This window comes from Ptychodera flava, chromosome 14, assembly GCF_041260155.1.
Source record: "Ptychodera flava strain L36383 chromosome 14, AS_Pfla_20210202, whole genome shotgun sequence".
Taxonomy (NCBI): domain Eukaryota; kingdom Metazoa; phylum Hemichordata; class Enteropneusta; family Ptychoderidae; genus Ptychodera; species Ptychodera flava.
Genome location: NC_091941.1, coordinates 1,156,108 through 1,179,614, shown reverse-complemented (window position 1 = coordinate 1,179,614; position 23,507 = coordinate 1,156,108). Strand labels below are relative to the sequence as shown.

General features: G+C 37.1%; 2 protein-coding genes across 3 annotated transcripts in view; both read right to left on the bottom strand.

Moving 5' to 3' along the window:
• The window catches only part of LOC139148902 (latent-transforming growth factor beta-binding protein 1-like), a 34,368-nt gene extending 24,738 nt beyond the window's left edge, over nt 1-9,630 (bottom strand). Inside the window, exons 1-4 of one of the 2 annotated variants that reach the window (XM_070720351.1) lie at nt 8,997-9,630; nt 6,342-6,511; nt 5,108-5,178; nt 4,207-4,335 (exon numbers count right to left, since the gene is read on the bottom strand). In XM_070720351.1, the coding sequence (XP_070576452.1) occupies nt 4,207-4,335; nt 5,108-5,178; nt 6,342-6,436 (295 nt within the window). In that variant the 5' untranslated portion in view covers nt 6,437-6,511; nt 8,997-9,630. Of the gene's footprint in view, nt 1-4,206; nt 4,336-5,107; nt 5,179-6,341; nt 6,512-7,364; nt 7,385-8,996 lie in introns of those variants that run through there. The other variant, XM_070720352.1, reaches the window with a different exon arrangement.
• Nucleotides 9,631-12,716: 3,086 nt separating this feature from the next.
• The window catches only part of LOC139148900 (serine-rich adhesin for platelets-like), a 28,873-nt gene continuing 18,082 nt past the window's right edge, over nt 12,717-23,507 (bottom strand). Inside the window, exons 7-11 of the mRNA XM_070720347.1 lie at nt 23,384-23,480; nt 22,978-23,100; nt 22,192-22,269; nt 20,112-20,189; nt 12,717-14,930 (exon numbers count right to left, since the gene is read on the bottom strand). Coding sequence (XP_070576448.1) covers nt 14,826-14,930; nt 20,112-20,189; nt 22,192-22,269; nt 22,978-23,100; nt 23,384-23,480 — 481 coding nt within the window. The 3' untranslated portion in view covers nt 12,717-14,825. The remainder of the gene's footprint in view (nt 14,931-20,111; nt 20,190-22,191; nt 22,270-22,977; nt 23,101-23,383; nt 23,481-23,507) is intronic.

Below are 23,507 nucleotides of genomic sequence, written 5' to 3'. Positions count from 1 at the left end.
ATGTTTTATAGCCCAATCGTCATCAACCAAAACATCTGGAGGTCTCCATTTACGCATGAGAATACCAGACTTTGTATAATAGGAAACAGAGCTATCTGAAGTTTTACCTTCATCATCTACCCTGTCAAACAAAGACAAAATATCTGGGTCTTTGTGTTGTTCTGCAATGAGATTTGATCTAGAAAATGTCTGACTTTGGTCAGCAGAAGTTTTACTGGAAGTTTCAAATCCACGAGGGATAACGGAATGATCCGTGTCAAACACCTGACTGAGAAAGGTGTCATTTAAGTCAACATCTGTGACATTATTTTGAGAGTATTTTGATTCTCGGAAGTTTTCTTTGACATGGCTCGAGTAATAGCACATGAAGGAAATAAATCGGGTATCTCTTGTTCAATTGGCTCTGGATCCTGATCTAAACTAGGATTATCAGTCACAAATGGATTAGTAATGACCTTGTCCCCAGCAAGGTCGTTTCCAAGAAGAAGGTGAATCCCTTCAAAAGGCAAAAAAGGCCTAATACCTAAAGCACAGGTCCAGAAACAAAGTCCGAAGACAAATAGACATTATGGAGAGGAACAGGAATGTAGTCATTACAATCTACCCCCTTAATAAGAACTTTAGAACCTGAAAATGATTTTCAGAAAACGGCAGGGTATCTGCCAACAAAAGAGACTGGGAAGCCCCGGTATCTCTTAAAATTTTGACAGGGGTAGCGGAAGAGAAATCACTAGAAAGTGATATAAAACCATTATGAATAAATGGTTCGAAAATACCCATAATGCTATCTTGAGAAGAATTGACCTTGACCTCATTAATTGGGGATAAGAGGGATTTAACCTCAGAAAATGTGTTGCACACATTATTAGACTCTAATTGAGTTGATGAAGAAATAAAGCCGGTGGGCTTAGATCCACTTTGACCACTTTGACCTTCACGTTTTCTTTTCAATTTGAAACAATCTGACATTAAATGGCCGTCTTTCTTACAATAATTACAAGAAAGTGTACCGAACTGTTTGTCAGAAGGAGATTGAGACTTGGGATCTGATGATGTGTGAGTGTTACTTAAATTTGTGAACTGTTGTCATTTGATTTCCTACTGTCCTTTGAAAAATTCTGGATGAAAAGGACGAGTTAAATTTACCTGCATTGTTTCTGTATGAAAAGGACTGGGATGGTTTGCTGAGAAATGAAGATTTGTGGGTCAATGAATAATCATCGGCCAAACGTGCAGCGACCTCCAATGTATCTGCCTTTTGTTCATTGATAAATGTCTTGATGTCACTCCGGATGCACCTTTTAAATTCCTCAATCAAAACGAGCTGTCGTAATTTGTCATAATTCTGACTGACCTTTTCAGAAGAACACCAACGATCAAACAGTTGTTCTTTTGTTCGAGCAAATTCAACATAAGTTTGATCCTTCACCTTCTCACAATCCCTAAATTTCTGACGGTAAGCTTCAGGCACCAACTCATAGCCCTTGAGAATTAATTCCTTCACAGAATCATAATTTGAAGCCTGCTCTACTGACAACTGAATGTAAATTTCTCTGGCTTTACCCACCAAAGCACTCTGCAAAAGCATAGACCAGGACTCCTTAGGCCAATTCAGACTCTGAGCAATTTTCTCAAAATGGAGAAAATTTGTCAACATCCTTTTCTTGGAAAGGGGGAACTAACCTGAAATGCTTAGTGATGTCAAACTTGTCTGAAGGGAAGAATTTTCCTGACTGTCCAAGCTCTAAACGTTTTATTTCTACCTGTAATCGCTGTTCTTCTAATCGCAATTCCTTTTCTCTCTGTCTTTCTTCCATTTGTAATTCTTTCTCTCTCATTTGTAATTCTAGTTTCTTGATCTCCAAATTTGTCTGCATTTCTAATTCTAATTTTCTGAGTTCAGAGGTAGACTCGGGCTCATAATCTTTCAGGGTGGATTCCTCAAATTGGCCTAAATCAACTAGATGTTTGGCAATACGGTACTGTATTTCCCTCTTGCGCATAGATCTTTTGACTTCTACTTTAAGGAAATTGGCCAGTGTTATGAGGTTGTCTTTTCTGAGGGAATTAAATGTGTCCTGATCAAGGTCATCCATAAATTCGTCTGGTTTAAATTCCGCCATGATTAAATTTCGCTGAGTTCACAGTATACAGTAGTTTTGAAAAGGCTGTCAAAATGTTGTCAAACGGCTCAAAATATTCGTATCCCGGACAAGCCCCCAATTTGTTACGTGCAGAGAAAACGAACAAAAGGGTGAACTCAGCAGTTAACGTTTAAACAAAATTTATTACAAAAATAAAACTAATTGCTAAGTCAGGGATAGAGTACAAGCTTTAAAAGTGTACAGACTACTTATCTCAGCTGGGACGGCAAAGCTCCAGTCTCAGAGTTGTAACAGTCAGTCGGATGAATGAACAGTCCTTTGGCTTGCAGGCTTGAGCTGCATAAAGTCCACAGTATAAATCCAGCGTTGACAGTGAAGGTCCTGAAAAGTCTTGAGAATGACTACTGCCGGAGTTTAGCAACACACAAGAGACACGATCCCAAAAGTCTGACTGGAAGCTGTGCACGTCCTTTTATAAAGGCATATAAGAACAATCTAGAACTTTTATTGACATGCTAATTACTGTTCTAAAATTATCTCTCTTACACAACTAATCAACTTTCCAGAACATTCCAAACATGACTAATTGAATTCAAGGTTGTGAGGTCATCAAGGGCAGTGACCTTGAGAATGTTCTAGACTAATTGAACTCAGGTCATGATGAGTGTGGGGTAAATGACCTACATAACACCGTGCAATTCCTGAGAACTCCGAGCGCCTCTAAGGCATAAACAGGACAATTCTGGTAAGCCAGGAATACTATACACTGGGCATTTCGTTTCTACAATATACAGACACTGGTTTATTGAAATTATTACAGTATTAATTGGTGTCTGGGTATCTGTCTCTGTATGACTAGCCTAGAATCCTATTCCGTCCGCTTGCCTCCGTACCTCCGACCCACTCATGGGAGTGGGTCGGAGGTACGGAGGCAAGCGGACGGAATAGGATTCTAGGCTATCTCTGTATGACAGGATTATATGAAAATCACAGAATGTGAATTCTAATGAGTAACAGGACCTGGTTAAGAGTTGTTGTTCACCAATGAAATCTTGTAAATGGACGTTAAATTTTTCATTACCCCCGAGCAAGAAAAAGTACGTTAACATGACACGTTTTGTTATTGGTTTGTGGCCCAACACGGCCACCACTAAGCTTTGAATATATTGTCAGTTCACAACCTTTACTCTCACAAAAGTTGCTTGCACAGAAAAGCCTTGTACACTTTGTCCGCAGCAATGTGCATTCGAAACCTGATACGACTCTCTATAACAATAATGTCGGTATATGAAAACGATTCGATTTTCACTGGAGTTTGCTAGTTGAGTCCTACGATATTTTGGTAGAGCATGGTCATACGGTCAACGCACTTTTTGATAATTCCATCACAAAATTACTGAATTTTTTATTTAAATTAAAGCGCACGGTATGTTTTGCGTTACATTTTGTAATTAAACGATAAATGAAATTTCACAAATGCATTTTGACCAACAGTTGAACTGCAATCAAATTTCCAGCTCTAATTCGTGAAATTAGCATTTCAGATTATGGGTTGACAGACAAACAGGGGGGCATTGCGGGTGAATTGGAAATCGAACACGCTCTGCTAAAGGTCTGTTGAGATTCGCATCGCTAGATTACAGTTTACCGAATACACTAGCAGTACATGGATAGGTTCGTGGACAAGGCAGTGTAGTGGCTGCTCAATTTTATCTGAGTACAAGTACTGTAGCACTTTGACGCAATTTCCTTATCATGTTACGCGATAATTACTTTCCTTATCTCATTAATGATTATGAATTGTTCTCGTTCAGTTTTTGCTGTTATCTGTGCGTCTGGCAGATATTTGAGGAAGTCTACATAGACATAACTGGGACATTCCATACTGCAGCTACAGCTTGGATACACTGCGGAAACTCTAGTCATTGTCATTGTAGAGTAACAGGGTATTACAGTAGGCATTTGATAAATACACGTATTTATTCACAATCAGTTTTCAACTGGTGGTTTGGTCGGATTGCGGTAAACGTTTTTCAATTCGTGGAAAACAAAACATATACGACCTATTGAGTAAAATTACACACAAACAGTTGGTACGTACCCGTGGTTATAATCGGCGGTTGTGACGTCACATAGGCACGGTATTGACAAACATTTCCAGTGAAACCCGACGGACAGTAACAGCGACGTGGTGCTATGCATCGTCCACCGTTTAGACATCCACAGATCGCTGAATGAATTTATATAAAATGTTAGAAACTAGTCTGTGAAAATAAAAATACTCGAAAAGGCAATTATCTAAATCAACATCTGTCAATATCCGGTATAACTAAACCACTCTTAGTCACGTCGCTGTTGCTTGTAAAGTTGGCATCGACAGTTGTCATAATAATGATGATATTGATGATGATGATAATGATAATGCTTGGTATTTATTACAAACTTTGAATTAAATAAAATAACTTAAGCATAAAGGCACGAGTGAAATACGGATAATGCATAATGAAAAACACTGACAGGCAAGACAAATATAAAGCTCTGTTGTTGCCGGCATTTGGCAGTTTTCATCTTTTCATGTATAAACTAGCAGTGCTACCGTACTACTTAATATTTGATTTCAAAAGAATAGCAACTGCTTATATATAAATAGCAAAGAAACGATTGCATAGCTACAGAGAATATGAATCGAAATCAAGCGGCCATTGTTTGATTTATCGAAGAAGGAAGAATGCGATAAGGCTAAAAGGCAGAGTAGAATGGTTTGGTGTGCGCAGACGTGAGTCAAAACAGATCGCTTAATGATTTAGTAGCGTTTTTCTACACTCAACCAACACAACACGTCTTTGGCACTGCAGCTGACTACAATTTTACGTGGGAATCTCACGGTTACTGGAACTAAAAAAATATGGCTTGACCTAAAATACTGCATCAATAAACCTATGACCCATTTACTGGATTCAGATTTAACATACATCGAGAGGGAAGTATATCCCGTTACATACGTATGGTGCACTGCTTAGTTGAGGGATTCAGCCGCCATCCTCTACAGCATGTGTTCCCACAAACATTCGGTCTGCAAGACATGAGGAAGGCAAACAGTTCAGAAACACCAGTCAGCAATTGGAAGGAAGTGATCGACAGACAGTGAAAGTCAGACAGAGAAGGAGAAGTTACTGGCAAGTTAACAGAGACAGGCTGGGCCTCACCCAAAGTTTTATTTGATGGTACGTCCAGATGAATCGAAGAACGCGAATACGAAGAGAACGAGAAATCATTTGCTGTTGCAACTTATCATAAGAATTGACCATTCCATACGTTATATTTTAGCATAATAGCTTAATGTACATGTCCTCCAGAATGTTGAAATAACAAGTATTTATCAATTGTATATCGACGGTACCTGTGGATATTTATCTTGGATTTTGCTCTTTTGCGGAATGGATTCTCTCGACATATTTTGCAATATCGGTGCTTTGAAAAAGTTGTAATGTTGACTAAACCTCAATTCACTAGATTGTTAACCATCATTTATCACTTTATGACAATTCCTGATCATATCTGATGATTTCAAAGTGTCAAAACAACGATCAGAGAAAATAGTCGTTGCGTTGAGACGACTTTGCGCTCGTATATGATGCATTAAACATAATACATGAAAGTAGGGTAATTGGAAATTAATTTAACGATTATACTGCTGGAATAATTCTTTTACTACGCGGACAGTGTGCTGTAAAGAGTAAGCTATTATTGAACGTAATTCAATGCTTGTGGAGATATCTCTGAGACAACAATAATGGCATATAAGGTTGAAAGTTTTCTGTATTTTCAAAATGAAGTTAAATAAAATGTATTTCCCACTTCATATCGCCGTGAGCAAACACCCTAGTCCCTAGAGAGATCAATATTGGATATGATTCAACGTTGTTTCATGTCCGTTCTCTAATGGAGTCAAAGGTCACACATATGTTGGAAGCAATATAGGTAGGATTCGTACGAATCGACGCAGTCCAGTTTGGTAATAACTGTCTTGTGGGAAATAAAATTTGGTGATTCAATGAAATTCATGCGAACCAAGCAACTTTGGCTGATTATGTGGTGATTGGTCGTTAACGGTGTATTCAATTCAGGAAGTGCGTTTTCTCAAAATGATTACAATGAAATGATAAATCAACGTCGCTGAAAGTTAACGATGTCTCACTGACATTCATTGCCAAACTCATGAAGGTGAAGACGTACCCGCCGTTAGTTGGTCCAACCACTAAGACCAGTCCTTGACTTCTAATGACTGTAAACACTGCTGACATTATAATCCATTTTGATGTGAATGCCATTATTTTCGGTTTCACCAGCAACACCGACGGAGATCAGACGTGGAATTCAATCCCACCACGGGATGCTTCTCATACCTGACCATGACGTGGAAGGAATATATATTTATATATAAGTGACGCTGAATTGTGGTATCGGTTTAATTTGCTCTAGGTATTTCTGCACTGGCCGTCAAACTGCCTCTTTCGTATAAGACAACTCACAAACCTAGTACTAGCGTTCCAGTTCAAGGCATTAAAAACAGAGGTTTCCTTTGGAAATTGTTGTGAATTAGTTGAATCATAAGAGCGTTAAATATTAGCTTTTAGCTGAGGAATTAAAAAAAACGGTTGTCTCATTTTGTTCAAAAAGTGAATACGATCACCCTAAATGTCACTAGTTGATACCTGGTGATATAAGTACCGGCATGCAGTTCCATATGTTACGTCATAGCCTTATTGCAATCGTTGAGACAAATTTTTATTCAATTAAATGTGTACGGTGACTTATACCAATGCCCGCTAGTTAACACAGGTCAGTGAAATCAAAGTCAACAATGAGAAAGGAAGAGGCGAGTCTTTGATAAAATTGCATCCTTAATAACCATCTTTGTATGCATGTATTTACCTATGTATGTATGTATGTATGTATGTATGTATGTATGTATGTATGTATGTATGTATGTATGTCTGTCTGTCTGTCTGTCTGTCTGTCTGTCTGTCTGCTGGCTGGCTGGCTGGCTAGCTAGCTGGATGGAAGGATGGATGGACGGACGGACGGACGGACGGACGGATGGATGGATGGATGCTGGTATGCATGCATGTATGTACTGTTACGGTATAAATTACTAGACAGACAGAGAAGAATTGAAGCCCACCATGGGGTTAAGTTATAAATGAAAATTTAATCGAAACTAAAGCATTAATTTAAACAAAAGTTATTAAGATTTACCCATCTTGGTCGAGAACTTGCAGCGCTGTTTGTGCAAGTCCGTTATACAGAGTCCGCGTCGCGTGGTTTCAACTTAAACAGTCTGGTCTGTAGTGCGACGTGGCAACGCGAAGAACATCTACATCGCTGCATGGTGTCGGAGTCCATAAACGTGTCACAGTTCGCAAACTTAGAGAAGTGGCCGCTTCACTTCTACGACAACATTTCTTCTCATACACCTTCATTTCACGTTGAACAAATGAGATAGATATTCCCGCTACACATTCACTGGTCCACCAGTTTTAATAGTAGGCTATGTGCAGCAACCAGACAAGCGTGCTCTTTTCAAATGTTATGCAGTCTCGTTGGAGCAGTCCGAGAACACGTCCACAAACATCGGTGAACACCTGGTCAATCGTAACATCATAATGGCCGCCACAATTTGCATAAAATATTGAAAAAACTATCAAGTAACGAATCAAAATAGATAATGAAGCTCTACAACCAGGCCAATTCGCTTCTTTCGACCAAGCATACAAAACTCAGCAAACCAAAAATTTGGAAGTTATATCCGCCCTGTTCATCGAACAGGTAACTGTCTTTTTATCTGCTCGTCGAAATACGTGGTCTTTATGAGACTTTGAAGGAAAACATCGAAGGCCATCGTATATGTTTTATCGTGTCTATCTAGACGAGAATGACGTCACATGACGTCACTAATCTATGATACATTTACGTCAAGCCACATAACCGTGAAAAGATTATCACACAAATGTTAAAAAAGTGTAGGCAAGTCACGAAAAATCTGAGTCTCGTTTTCCAAGACAGAAGGAATAAACATCTGGTAATACTATTCATCCGACAAGATTTTTGGTCCAGACAGCCGTTCACTTGAGTTTTAGGCCGTGTCGTATCGATGCTGTAACATGAGCGAAGGCAGGAAACACTTGACGCAGATACCGTGTGTGTTGCGTGCGTTGGAATGAATGACCTAACCAAGTACAGATATATGTAGAATGACGCGCTGTGCTTTCCTTTGTATAGCCATCTTTCTCGAAACAGCTGCTGACATCAAACACATCGTTAGAAAGTCCCCGTGTGCCCGACACACTTCTTAAACAGTAAAAAAACCATCGTAGTCTGCTTCATTAGACTGGAGGGTAGGAAAGATTTACAGTCACACGGCACTGTTCTGGAACCTGTGTCATTGAAATGTTTCTGTTTGTTTTGCTGCTATATAATAGATTGCTATCAGTTAAATGATATAGCCCTTACTCATCTGCACGTCGAAATAATACCTCGGCTATGTATAGAAATGTCCTCTCCACCATTTTCCACACCAAGAGTGAAAAGCGACATTTTCCTCGATGAGATATTGTCATATAGATTAATTTATAAAGTGCATACTTCCAAAAGGTCATTACACAAACAAAGACGTCTAGACGACCGACATGGGCCTGTCTCAGTGTCATATGTACACTTTTTTACGTTTGTGCTGTCCCCTTTGTCGATGCATTTGCGTTTGTGCTATCCCCTTAGATAATGTATGTGTGCGTTCTTTGAACGTATTCCTGTTCCGAGGAACATAGAAGACAGCCGAGTACCTTACATTATGAAAGCATCAAGCAATGAATACCATCCACATCAACTCACCTTTTCTTAAACGACCGTCTGTTTGATTGTGTTCTCCTCTGAGATTTGGATACAATTTTCTTCGGTGGTTTTTTAAAGCAATGATGAAAACCTAACCTCATGCAGCCGGATATCTAGCAGACCAAGAGTTGGCGAATGGACCTAGTAACACATTCCAGCGATCCAACCAGTATCGTAAAACACCACAGGAAATGGTCAACTGTATGGCAGTGCCAAGTCTTCGAATCGGGTGGTTAACGTTCACAACAGGTCCGTCGGAGCGTGTTAGCTCTATTTGTGTCTATCAACGGACCCCTCATGATAAGCAAAATACCCACTTAATGCAGAGTGACGGTGGTGTATGCCCGGCAGATTCTGCGTGGTTACGCGATATCTCCAGCTTGTGACCTTTATTGGGGAGCTAGAATGGCATTGCGATCGAAGAATTTCTGTAAGTGACTCGTTTAAGAGGTTTAATAAGTGTATATACAGAGATATCGTTCAAGGTTTAAAAGAACGAATGTCATTCCTGCCATTCGTTAGAAACACTTGTGGCTACATGAAGCAGATCAAGATCGGCGCCGGTTCTGGTCTAAGGCAATTTATGAACTATAGCCTGATAGGGTCAGGTCACGTTCTTTGCAAAACTCAATACGAAGAGTTTGTGTCGATACATAAACACGTATTGAACTGAAACCAGGCGATGTAATTATTTGTTCTGTTGAACCGTCAACAGATAACGAGTTAAAGCAGTAGAGGAGCATTTTCTTAAGCAGTTAGGGATGTCATAAAATGATTCTGGAACATAAATGAAAGCTCCTCAGATTTCACATTTCCTGATAGGTGCACTGAAGGTCAAGGAATAATATAACCTTGTAGGGAAAGTCCAGATGATTCGAATAAAAATCAACCAGAAAGAGACCCTGTCACCGGACCTTCTGCAGTGGGACAAAGTAGTTTGCTCAGAAGGGGTAAAACAGTCACACACGAATAAATGAGGCGAGCTGTCTATTTGCCCTGGCGCCTCAGACATCCGAGCACAGACACAAGCAGTAGTGTCCGTCAGTCGTCGTATTAGAACATTAGAAAAAGGCGTTGCTGAGAGAGAGAGAGAGAGAGAGAGAGAGAGAGAGAGAGAAAGAGAGAGAGAGAGAGAGAGAGAGGTAGGGAGGTCATATTGCACAGAAAGCACGTCTTCAAGAAAGTCGTGTTTAATCGACAAGTTGAAAGTTGGTGTGGATTTTGTTACCACTTTCTGAGAATTTTACGGCCTGAAACAGGATTTCTTCCAATCTCTGTGTTTCTTTAGGTCTGCTGTGATTTTTAAAGCCTGTGGATTGTAAATGCCACATAGAGAGGACGATAACGACTATCGAAAATCGGTCTGTTTAGCAAATTGAGTAGTCTACGTACTTTTAGGTTTATATGTTAATGCAATAAGGCGGATGGATGCATTGATTCCTATTTTCTTAAAACGAGTAGCTGAAGTATAGTCCCTGGGTAAAACTGACCGCTTCTCTGTCTTTATAATCTCTAAGGATTTAAACTAGCGTTATGAACATACCAAGATTGTGGAGTAATCCCTTGTTTTGTATACAATTTCCGATTTTCTCCCTCTGTACTTTGCCTCCAAAGGGGTTTTTGGTAGTAGCAATTGGTTTTAATGTTTAAGGAACTTCAATTTAGTGTAATCACTGTGTGCACTGTATTTCGAGGGGGGGGGGGGTAATTTTGTATTACATGTAAATGTCTGGAAACCGTTGAAGAAGCTCGATGCCAAAACTCCAAGTTCATCCTTAAACAGACGTGACGTGTTTCTGACACATTTTCTTACAATCGATAAGTATGACTATTTCCTTGCAGGGAACACGAGGGAAAATCATTCACCAAAGGAAACACTCCAGGGAACCACTCCCGGAACCACGCCTGCGAAAACGACGAAATACATTTAGTTCTACGCCCCCTTGAACGCAACATCTGCTTTAACCTTGCAAACCGTTATCCGAGTCACAACTACGATGTACTTCTCAATCATATACCGGAATGTTTGACATTCCTTTGGATGTAGTGGGAACAACGCCCCACGCAAAAAAAAATGCGACTCAGGAAGCATGTTTGAAGCAACATAGTTCTGCACAGGGAGGTCAAGAACGAAATCCAAGCGAGTATACCATCTGCATATTAGGAGGCACATTCGTAACCGAATCTAACTTTGAATTGGAATAGGTGGCTAATCTGATCAGCTTGCCGTCCAATTCTTTTAACGATATCAACAAAACATTTTCGATGTGAATGCAAAAATATTTTGACTCTAAAAAGCAATGATACCAGCAAGACATAGTTTAACCAGATGTGACCTGAATACGCTCCGGTGCAGCGGACATTTACAGTGTTTTGACCGATAAAAAGGGAGAAAATTGTCTCCAAAATTTACATATGGAAATTTGACCATCATTTGGATATATCTGATCGAAAGTCGTCGTCTTAGGACATCTTGAAACAAAATTTGAATGGTATTGGAAAAGTGATTTCGAAGTTGTTTTGACCAAGAGTGTAGAAAAAATCTGTAATGCAAATTTCAGAATTATTCCTCGTTAATCTCAGTGAGTTCATCACTGGTAAGTTACAGAAACACAAATCAGTAACGACATCCTCAATGTCCACGTCACAAGTTGGCCCTAGTGGAAGGCCTGGATGAAATATCAATATAGAGCTAACAAGGCAACAAGGAAAATCGCGGAAGGCTCATTCAGAGTGGCATTGAACCCTAAATTTCGCCTTTTCCATCTACTGTAGTTCTAGTGGAAACGAAAGATGGAACCAATTGATTTTGTTTTGAAGTAATGAACTCTGCAGAGTTGTTCACCCGAAGGTGCTTCTTCAAAGACCGATTTGACCAAAGGCAACTGACAAATAAAATGTGATGCAAAGAGAAAAGCTGCAATATTGTACATTAGAGATAATTCCAGTTTTGCAGGATGCCGTTTGGTTTTGAAAAATTAACCTGTAACTTTCAGTTGCGTAACGAGAAAGTTACTTTTTTGGGTTAGACAATGATGTCTACATTACATGACATACTGATCACAACTGTAACTTGGAAAGGTTGTCTGTATGTTTCAGAACTTGGAAAGTTCATTTCACACAATCTACCACAGGCATCCCTTGGAACCTATCTACTGAATTTCAAAGCTGTAAGGCCAGATGTATAAAGAAAATGTTTGACCAAAATGAGAAAATAAGTCCCAAACATTAGCATATTCAACTTTTATCCTCATTTGAGCACATCGACTATGCTGTTGGACAACGTTAAAGACCATATGATTTTGGAACAAAAATTGATCAAAATATGATAAAGTTTTACAAAAATTACACAAATATTACAGTAATTTCTGGGATAATATTGACAAAACTTCATAAAGCCATCTCAAGGAGCTTCCTATCAAATTTGCAAGCTACCAGACCAGCGGTATCAGAGAAGAAGCTGTTGTACCAAAAATGAATAAATCAGCCAAAAAACACAATTGCATATGCAAATCGCGTCATAATTTGAACAAATCAAAGTTCAGCCACACTTATTGACTGGTTGATGAAAAATGGAAGTATTCTTAACAGCGGTTTAAGAGAGGTGCAAAGTTGACAGCGGATGACAGACATAGGACAACACACACTGACAAAAAATCAACCTATTTAAATTAATCACTGACAGTGGAGCTGTAAGTAAAGATGAAACTATTCATTAGATTTTTATTGTAAGTTTTAACTTTATTTCTATGGAAAAAACCAATCATGTGCTGTATGGTGGAAGGCACATATGTGGGCATATCAATTTATTAATAACTGTATTGCCATCAGATGTTTGAGAATTTGCTGAGATCAGTTGTCTTGGGACTGTTTTAAGCTGTTATGAAAACTCTTAGAAAAACACCATAAAAACTTGCAGATGACCTTGAGTGACCTTATCAACATATAACTGACACAAATATCGGCTTAAAGCTATGCAGAAAGCCACTGTATGGTAGACAGCTGTCTCTGAAATACATTTGACAGCAATACAAGCTGGGCTCTGTTTTCTTTCCCCAAAAAAATTTAGTTTGTTTTCTTGTAATATAAATATAACTCCCATCTTCGAGAAGGTATCAAGTATAGTTGGAAATCTGTACATCCAAAGGGGAAAATTTATTAGAAAATACAACTGTACATATTTATACCTCATATTTAATTGTTATGGACAAAAGAAATAGTGTAATCAAAAATTTGAATCAATATATGTTTAAAATGAAAATCGTAATTTACTCAAGTATGCATGCACTGTAAATTGATATGTTGCCATGGCGTTGCACTCGAAACCACCTAACATGCAATACAACAAACAAATACAAATATTTCACAATGTGAGATTAAGAATAAACACTTTAAAGGGAGCTTGAAACTGTTGGACAAAAAGCTAGACAAACAGCTGGACAAACTGGTGCTTTTGTTTTATACATGCATGAAATGGTATACGTAAGTGTTTATATTTATATTAGTTTACTTACAAAAGATTCCATTTCACAGAATGGTTGGAAGGCACATTTACCCATTCAGTGAGACTGACAAAGTATAAATTATAATAAATATAGCTGTACAAAGTATTGAGTCACCGTTTCTGTACAGTACTATCATACCTCAGTACTGGCGTTTGAAAATAAACTACTCCCTACATATGTACAACATTCACAATTGTTCTTTATACATGGTTTCTTTTCTTACATCACATTAAAAATATAGAACATTTTCTTTATCTCTTGATTTTCAACATGGTGGATTATTCTGTCAAATTCCACAAAAATCTTCACCAAAATTCTTATCACATTATCAGCAAGAATATTTAAGTAATATAAAATTTTTAAAAGAAGAGGCTCTTGTTTCATAAAGGTACAATTTTGTATTTAAAACGTTTGCATACTGGGTTAAAGCTCTGAACAGAGTTTGTAATGGTATGTACATGTAACAAACAGAGATATCTCTCCTAATTTGGTGAATGGAACGGTATTACTTCAAGCATGTCAGCTTTAGGTTGAAAAATTTTTAAACCACAAAGGGCAAAGGAAAAACAATCCCTCCCTTCAAATTAAGTAAAATACATGTTTTCATGGAGGGATTTCAAAATAATTTATCTATACTATATGTGTTGAAATTTAATGGACAGTAAATCTGTAAATATACTCCCCACATACCATTAGCCGTGGAGTGAGGTAGCTAAAACAAAAATAAAATCTCCAACTCACTGTGTGTTCACTTAGATACGGCACACCAATGGTTATACACTGTGTGGTCACTTAGATAAGGCACACCAATGGTTATACACAAAACTTGGACGCTACGTATCTCAGTACTAATATTTCAACAGATTCCTGGATATTAAGATTATTTGCAGAAAAAGCAAGTTAAAACTTATCCTATCCCTTCAACGTCAAGATCTAAGTTAAAATCACTTTGGTAAACTGGTAAACACTTGGTCGAATAGATAAAAATTTGTATATCAATGTAAAATACTGAATGGATGTTTAAAAATCAGTGAAGACAGAACAGGTTTCTTGATGGTCTCTTTTACCGTCACATTTATTTGAACTAGCCTGCTCTGGTCAATTTGTCTTAGATTTATGAAATAATGGTTGTTTTGGTCATATACTTAATAAACACCTTCATATCCCGCTAAACTACAATGACAATATGTATGCCAGCATTTTATGATCAGTCAGGTTTAGTAGTTACATTAAGCTGATATTACAATATGTATTCACTTCACTTAAGCATGATGTTTCTCTGCTGATAGTTGGACTTTTCTGGGGTCTTCCAATGCCATGCATTTCACTGGCCAATCTCAATGTAGCTTCTCATGTAGGCAATGCAAAGCGGCTGTCTTCTAGCGATGAGATTGAGAAGTCTCATCGGTAAATCCCCATGCAAGTCAACCTGAAAAAAATTAACAGGATAAAAATTGGTTTACTTTTATTGGCAATTTATTTGTTACATTTTAGGAACAGTAACAAAAGTGGTTTGTTAAGACCCTGTTTGTCTGTCACTCTGTTGAGATTGAACACACAACCTATGCACATTGTCACTCTCATGAGTGTATACACAACCTAGTCACATTGTCATTCTCATGAGTGTAAACACAACCTAGGCAAATTGTCACTCTCGTTAGTGTATGCACAATCTAGGCAAATGGTCATGACCTTGAGTATAGACACATGGCCTAGACACATACTATCACGTCCATGGCAACTACAATCATGACCCTGTCACCATGGCAATGATTTCCATGGGGCATAAAGTTTGTGTCAATCATTGATTTTGACTTCCTCTGGCAACTTGAACTTGCAAGATACATCCTATAATGCTTGTAGTCAGGCCATGCAACAACTTGCAATCGGTCCATAGGAATTTGCAGTCAGGCCGCATTACGACTTGAAGTCAGGCCATGTCAAGATGATCAGACATAAACAGGACCAGACGCTGTCACTGCTTCAAATTGCAAGCTGCCAATCACCAGTGAAGTTTACAAACTTGACTGATGTGAGGCCATCCCTGGGAAAGTCATAGGATGTTGGTCAACGTGGAATGTACATATATCTTCTGCAAAATAATGTTTAAATAACTGACTTACATTGATGTTTATTGTCACAGAGTACCAAGTGCAGACGAAAGTAGAATACTCTTATAAACATCATAAATTTTGAGTTTTTTCATTTTGGTCATACTTTTTCAGTGTACAAACCCTCTTGTATATCCTTTGAATTGATAACTGCGTAATAACATTTGTATTATGATTATGATTATTATTATTAATTACTACTACCACTACTTTGTTGGTTTACATATTTGATTTGATGAGTCTTTTCTTATAGCTATTAATATTGGATGTTGAAGAAGACTAAGATGACCTCCAAACTGGGTGTTACCAGCAGTTAAAACTAAAACTATGACAAACACCATTCTTATTTCTGTTTGTCCTCTCCTGGGTTTTAGGAGAGGAAGTTGTGGAATTTTATGAGGTGATGTAGTGGCTGCTTAGTCAGTTCACGGCTAATGGCTTCTTGAATTACATAATTGAGAACCTGTCAAATAAACATTGCACAAGTTGACTTTACATTGGCAGCTGCTCTGATGACCCTTGTAACAAACAATACATGTGAAAGTCTTGTCAAAAAAGCAGACAGCTTTGCATCTTCAGTAATTACACTCAAGTGATGGTATAATTTTAGCCTGACTGATTATTTGTGGTGAGAGGGCAGTGGCAGTAACCTGAGTAGATGAGGAACACATGATGATGTGACAGAATTGCTGATGGAATACCTGATTTGACCTGACTTGACCTGCTTTGACCTCCTGACGCATAAATTAAACTGCATCTGTACACACACAAGGCTACACAGGAAGCACCTCCCTAAATATGCACATGGGAACTCCCAAACAGATGGTTTCATTCTGCCATTTACTTTGATAATTTCATCTCAGCAAACAATATCGTGATATTAATCTGCATGAAATTCTTTTCTTATTCTTGTAACTTTCAAGATTTTTGGAACTTATCTAACAGAAATTTTGTGGATATCATAGACAATGTCAATGTACCTTTCAGGAATTTGATTGGCATGGCAACATGAGATGAAAGTCACATTTTGCTAATGACTATTAAATGGAGAAAATGATTAACACCTGATGCCAGGGCTCTTGACATCCTTGTCAGAAATCATGGACAGTGTGGATAAATGAAAAAATAGCGCCAATGGCACTTGATCACAACTGGCACATTGTGAAACTACTCTATCTCTGGGTACACCTGTACATGAAATACTGAATGGGTAGGTGCTGCGGGTTTGGAGTTTGTCTGTAAATGCACACAGAAAACAAAGTCCCGAAGTAGCGAATTCCAGCCATTTTCAAACCACACTGTTTGTCAGTGGGGTAAGCAATATTCGCAAAAATCACATTTCCAGGCTAATAGAGTATGTTTTACGAAATCACACGTCCTTATTACAAAATAAAACGATCTTTGTCTTTAAATCAATGCGCCCGTAAACAGGTCCAGCAGCTAGTTATGTCATCAAGTCTGTATAATGTTAAGGGTCATAACAAATGTGAGAAATCTAAAACATTAAATATGTTGTTTTTTATCAATTTTATTACCAAAAGCGCATGAAAATCTCTGATACTTTGAATCAGCCATCCTGCTTATTTGTAACATTCATCAAAACCTCATTTCTGTTCCACAACTCATTAAATAGTCCACAATGCAAGATTGGTGTACATTCCAAAACTACATATATGAAAGACCCCTAAAATCAATTAGTTAAAGGGGGGTTAGAAATTTCCCAAAACTATCTAACCGCTGTTCCGTTTGGCTCCATTTTTCGGAAACGGAACCTTGGAATTAGTCTGAATATCTCTACCAAATATCAATGCAGTCTGTTCAGCGGTTTTTGACTTTTTGTCGTTTACGGAAAATGGACACTGTCCACCACCGGTTGAAGCTAACCCATACCATAACTTCCAGATGTGATAATGACCTATGGTCATTATGTTAAAAAATACCGCCAATGGCGCTTGGACATAATGACCGCCTAGTATTATCGGCATTTATCAACAACCACACTCACTGTGAATTAGACAGACCACGAAGTCAATGAGCAACATATAGCTGAAAGACTATTTTTCACATTGTGATTTTAAGCTCATTTTTATGAGAAAAGAGACATGTATATGTATATGGAGAAAAAGCAGAAGACATATTTGTAAATTGTTTGTTAAGTGACAATCATATATGCATCTCTTGAAATTTTGTGGTTATAAGGTATAACAGTAGTGTAAGAATAATGAGGTTAGAGTAAGTTAGTAAAGCTAAGTTGACAGTAATTAAGATTACAAAATTATACACTAAGCTGGGGAAATCTGAATGAAATAAATGTTGAAAAGTAGCAATGTCATGGTCATCTTTTGTCTAATACCTTGTGTAAGTTCATGAACTTTACATAAATCTTGCTGTAGATTTGTTGCTAATGGGCAATAACTGTGTTTCAGATCATTTCAGAGCAATCCATCCATGACAGGTTTAAAGTGTAATATACTTCTGTTTAAAGGAGAGAAACTTCTCAAATAATTTTTTTCCCTGTAATTTCCTGTGAGAACACATGGACAGATGCTCAGGACTCTATGCTGGTGCTACCTTGATAACTAACCTACAACTTGTAACGTCATTGTCTAACCTGTTCACCCCAATTTCCTGTAGACAGGTCCACACTCTCCATTGATAACAATGGGTTTGGGCCATACCATTGTAGTGAAAGACTGTAACATGTGAGGTTGTGGATACTTAATCTCTGGAATGTCAAAGTCTGTATATTGACTCAAGGATGTTTACTTAACAAATGCCTAGGGTCATCTCATAAGTGAGGATCTAAACTATGAAATATGTTTTTTTAATGCTTTTGATGCCCAAAAGACCATAGAAATCTCTTATACTTCGAATCAGCCATCCTGCATATTTCTAACATTCATCAAAACCTCATTTCTGTTCAACAACTCATAAAACAGTCCACAATGCAGGATTGGCGTACATTCCAAAACTACATATATGAAAGACCCCTAAAATCAATTAGATAAAAAGGGGGGTTAGAAATTTCCCAAAACTATCTAACCGGCACTCCGTTTGGCTCCATTTTTCGGAATTGGAACCTTGGAACCAGTCTATGTATCGGTATCAAATATCAACGCAGTCTGTTCAGCAGTTTTTGACTTTTTGTCGTTTACGGAAATGGACGACATCAAACACCGGTTGAAACCACCTCTATATCACAACTTCCAGTTGTGATAAAAATGATAAGCCACCAAGGGAATGCCACATAGTAACAGCATGGTTTACTGCCTAGTACAGGAAATTGACAGCCTACAATCTCACACCAAATAGTTCCACTGACCAAGATCACCGCCTGATATTTGAACTTCCATTACAAAGACTCTGCAGTTATTTTCCCTGAATACTCTAGATATAAAGCAACAGTTTATCAATTATCATACAGACTATAGATGATCAGATTCCTGATTAAGCATGGTTCATGTGAAATAAACATCTTGCATGTATGAAGTCAACTTACTAGCACCACAACACTTTAAGATCATAACATTGCAGAATGTTGTTCTATAAGGAACAATAGACAATTTACAACAGCCATTTCCAAACACATCCTCCAAATGTGAGGGTACCCATAATGATTGTGCCATTGTAGATAGATACCTCGGTCTAGATAGTGCCATTCTAGATAGATACCTCGGTCTAGATAGTGCCATTCTAGATAGATACCTTGGTCTAGATATCATGTCACCCAAGGCATGAATAATAGGGTTTGTACTTGCATCAACCTGGCTCAATAAACAATTGGATGACCATGGGTGTAAATAGATCTGGGCACAGTTCAGACAGTTACAAACAAATGCCAAATTTGGGTAAATATAAAATCATTAAATTCACTTTACATTGTATAACAAATGTTCATAGGTCAGAGGTAAGCTGTAACAACCGAACTGTGTCTGTAGCTTCCAAAATTACTTACACTGGGTGGAGACACTGATTGCTGTCTTTAAATAGATGAACAATGGTCAGCAGATTTGAGACAAAAATTGCTACCAAAACTATTTCCTCTATTTGTAATTATACAGTTTTTGTAAATTTGTTAAACACGGAATAAGTTTGCTGATAGAATGACTTAAATGTACACACAAGCAGACCTTGATTGTTTTGTGGAAGTGTCTTTGAGTGTCATTTGCATCAGGTACATGATAAAGATATAACTAATCTTTGAACTAATTGTTATGGACACTCTGGATCACTCACACTTACTGACACTTAGTAAGTGACAGTCAATAACTTTCATTGTCATTCACTGTCATTGATATAGCATTTTATTATTTTCACATTATTGATGAAGAGGGCTGTCATTAGAAATCATCTTGAAAATTAAAAGAGTTTGTGAAAGCATAATAAAGTGTTATGTTGTAAAGAAGTATCAATTATTCATTTCATGGTTTCTTGAGGATTTTCAGAGCAAACAAGACCCAAGTTTCATTGTCAATACAGAGTTGAATTCCAATTCTCACCTGTGTTAGGTAATAAACTTTGGCACATTCTCTGCCATCAATGATAATTGGTTCAATGACAGACCCTGCACACACAACCTGTAATTGAATAAAAAGAACCGGAAATTGTCAGCAACAGTCGTAAAATACATTTGAAAACCTTCACATAAATGTGATTCTTTGTGAAAATTTTATTAAATAATGTGATCAATGAGATTGTTTGAGTTGAGATTATGAAAATGCATTAAATAGACATTCAGTGATAAACAAACTATGCCATTTTGAAAAATACATTATAAATACCTTTTATAGACATTTTATTACACACACTAGGCTGGTTTGAAGACTATATTATAAAGACCTTTCATAGACCTTCAGTAATACACACACTATGCTTGTTTGTAAATTATTATAACCTTTTATACACATTCAGTACTACACACACTACGCTAGTCTGTAAACTATATTATAACCTTTTATACACATTCAGTACTGCACACACTACGCTAGTCTGTAAACTATATTATAACCTTTTATACACATTCAGTACTGCACACACTACGCTAGTCTGTAAACTATATTATAACCTTTTATACACATTCAGTACTAAACACACTCCGCTAGTCTGTAAACTATATTATAACCTTTTATACACATTCAGTACTAAACACACTCCGCTAGTCTGTAAACTATATTATAACCTTTTATACACATTCAGTACTAAACACACTACGCTAGTCTGTAAACTATATTATAACCTTTTATACACATTCATTACTGAACACACTACGCTAGTCTGTAAACTATATTATAACCTTTTATACACATTCAGTACTAAACACACTCCGCTAGTCTGTAAACTATACTATAACCTTTTATACACATTCAGTACTAAACACACTCCGCTAGTCTGTAAACTATATTATAACCTTTTATACACATTCAGTACTGCACACACTACGCTAGTCTGTAAACTATATTATAACCTTTTATACACATTCAGTACTAAACACACTCCGCTAGTCTGTAAACTATATTATAACCTTTTATACACATTCAGTACTAAACACACTCCGCTAGTCTGTAAACTATATTATAACCTTTTATACACATTCAGTACTAAACACACTCCGCTAGTCTGTAAACTATATTATAACCTTTTATACACATTCAGTACTAAACACACTCCGCTAGTCTGGAAACTATATTATAACCTTTTATACACATTCAGTACTAAACACACTCCGCTAGTCTGTAAACTATATTATACATCCTTGAACTGTTACCACTGGTGCCTATCAATCAGATTTTGTCAATCATTCCTGAATAATGGTATTTATTATTTATCTCACACAGGATTCATATCATGAGCTTCTGCAGCTGAAATGTCGTCCAAATTATCCATTTTTTATTGATTTTGTAATTTGAAAATGCAAATAAAAGGCTCATATGAAGGTATTATGTTAATAAAAGGCTCATAACAAGACATCTTGTAAATGTCATGTTAGTGAAGAACGATGACACAGAAGATCAGACTTGGACAAGCCGTGTTCTTGGAATTTTATTTCACCATTTGGATGTTTATGACATTTTCAAGGGGATTTAAATTCACAGATTGTGCTACTGAAACAATAGAGTCTATACTTATTAACAATTTACTTGAGATTTAATTTGGCTGATTTTATCAATTAGTGAGAAAATTGAATCCCTGTGAATAAATTAGTGCTTTTACAGTACTGAACTTGACTGAACTTTCAGTCTAAGCACATGGTTGTTTTTCAAAGGCACACGTTCTACATCATTAAGAATTCTTCACTTTCTAGATAAAATCTTAAAGGATACAGAAGAGGAAGGGCAGCAGGAGAGGAAAGATTGACATGAAAGCAGCAGTACAACACTTAATGGCAAACACCTGACAATCAAAGCAATACGCCTGTCATATGTGAAGTTGTAGACACAACAAAAGAAATTCTGAAAGCAAGCATGCAGATGTGTGGTTATATCATGTAACATGAAGGGTTGGTCGCAACAGTCTTGTCCTCTGTGCAAGTGGGTATTTGTGGAGCAAAGTACACTCTCTCAGTTGCTATGATTCACTCACCTCAGCTCGAATAGCGCCCTCTGTAGCCGGGCATCTAGGATGATGAACTGAAGTAGCAACTACAATGTACTTGTCATTCTGCAGAGCAGAAAAAGTTGAAGTTCAGGAAAGGTGATGTATTTATTGACTTGCAACTTACGTTACATCAAGATAAAAGTAACTATCAAAATATAAAGATTCCATTCAATGGAAAATAATATGAACATGATTTTCTGTATTACAATATATTACTGCAATGACATATATTGCAAAATAGCTTACAGTATAATATGACTACAGTGATAACTATTGTAAAATAGCTCACAATATATTACTGCAGTGATGAGTATTGTAAGATAGCTTACAATATATGACCAAAGTGATAATATTGTAAAATAGCGTACAAAATAAACTACAGTGATAAATATTGTAGGATAGCTTGTAATATATGACTGCAGTGATAAATATTGCAAACTAGCTTACAACATATTACTGCAGTGATTAATGTTGCAAAATAGCTTACAATATATGACCACTGATATTGTTAAATACCTTACAATATATGACTACAGGGGTAAATATTGTATAATAGCTTACAATATGACTACAGTGATAAATATTGTATAATAGCTTACAATATGACTACAGTGATAAATATTGTATAATAGCTTACAATACATGACAGCAGTGATAAGTGCAAACTAGCTTACAAGTTAAAGGTTAAAATGACTGACATAAAATACAGATGTGCCAAACTTTTAGAACTACAGAAACAAACTGTTTCACAATATTTCTTTTACATCTTACCTTGATGGAATCCTGTTGAACTACACATACATCACGACTTTGTTTCAGAAAGCAATGTGCAGTTTCATGCAACATGTACACAATTTGAAGATTTTCTGATAACTTCTCGACAACCTTCATTTTCTGTCGGTAAAAAAATGACCAAACAGCTTTGATGAAAAGAGAGCAAACACAATGTTTTTTTCTCGTAAAACAATTTAAATGGCTGATAGAATTGATGTAAAATACTTTTTGAGATGCTGGTAACTACAAAGTTCAGTCTGAAATTCACCAAACATTGATTTCATGACTGGGCACAGATTTATTTTTTGTGATTTTAAACTTTGACAGCACTGCATTGTGTCATGAGTAATTCTCTGCTGCGATGAAAAAAAAGATATCAAAAAGACAAAGCACTTGTGATTACCTTGAGCATTCTGTCATACAGATATCTTGTTGATGGATTTCTTAGGATGTCATAGACAGCTTTTGCAGGAGCCCTGACGATGCCAATTCCCATGAAACTGCAATGTTCAAGAATAAAGTTGTTG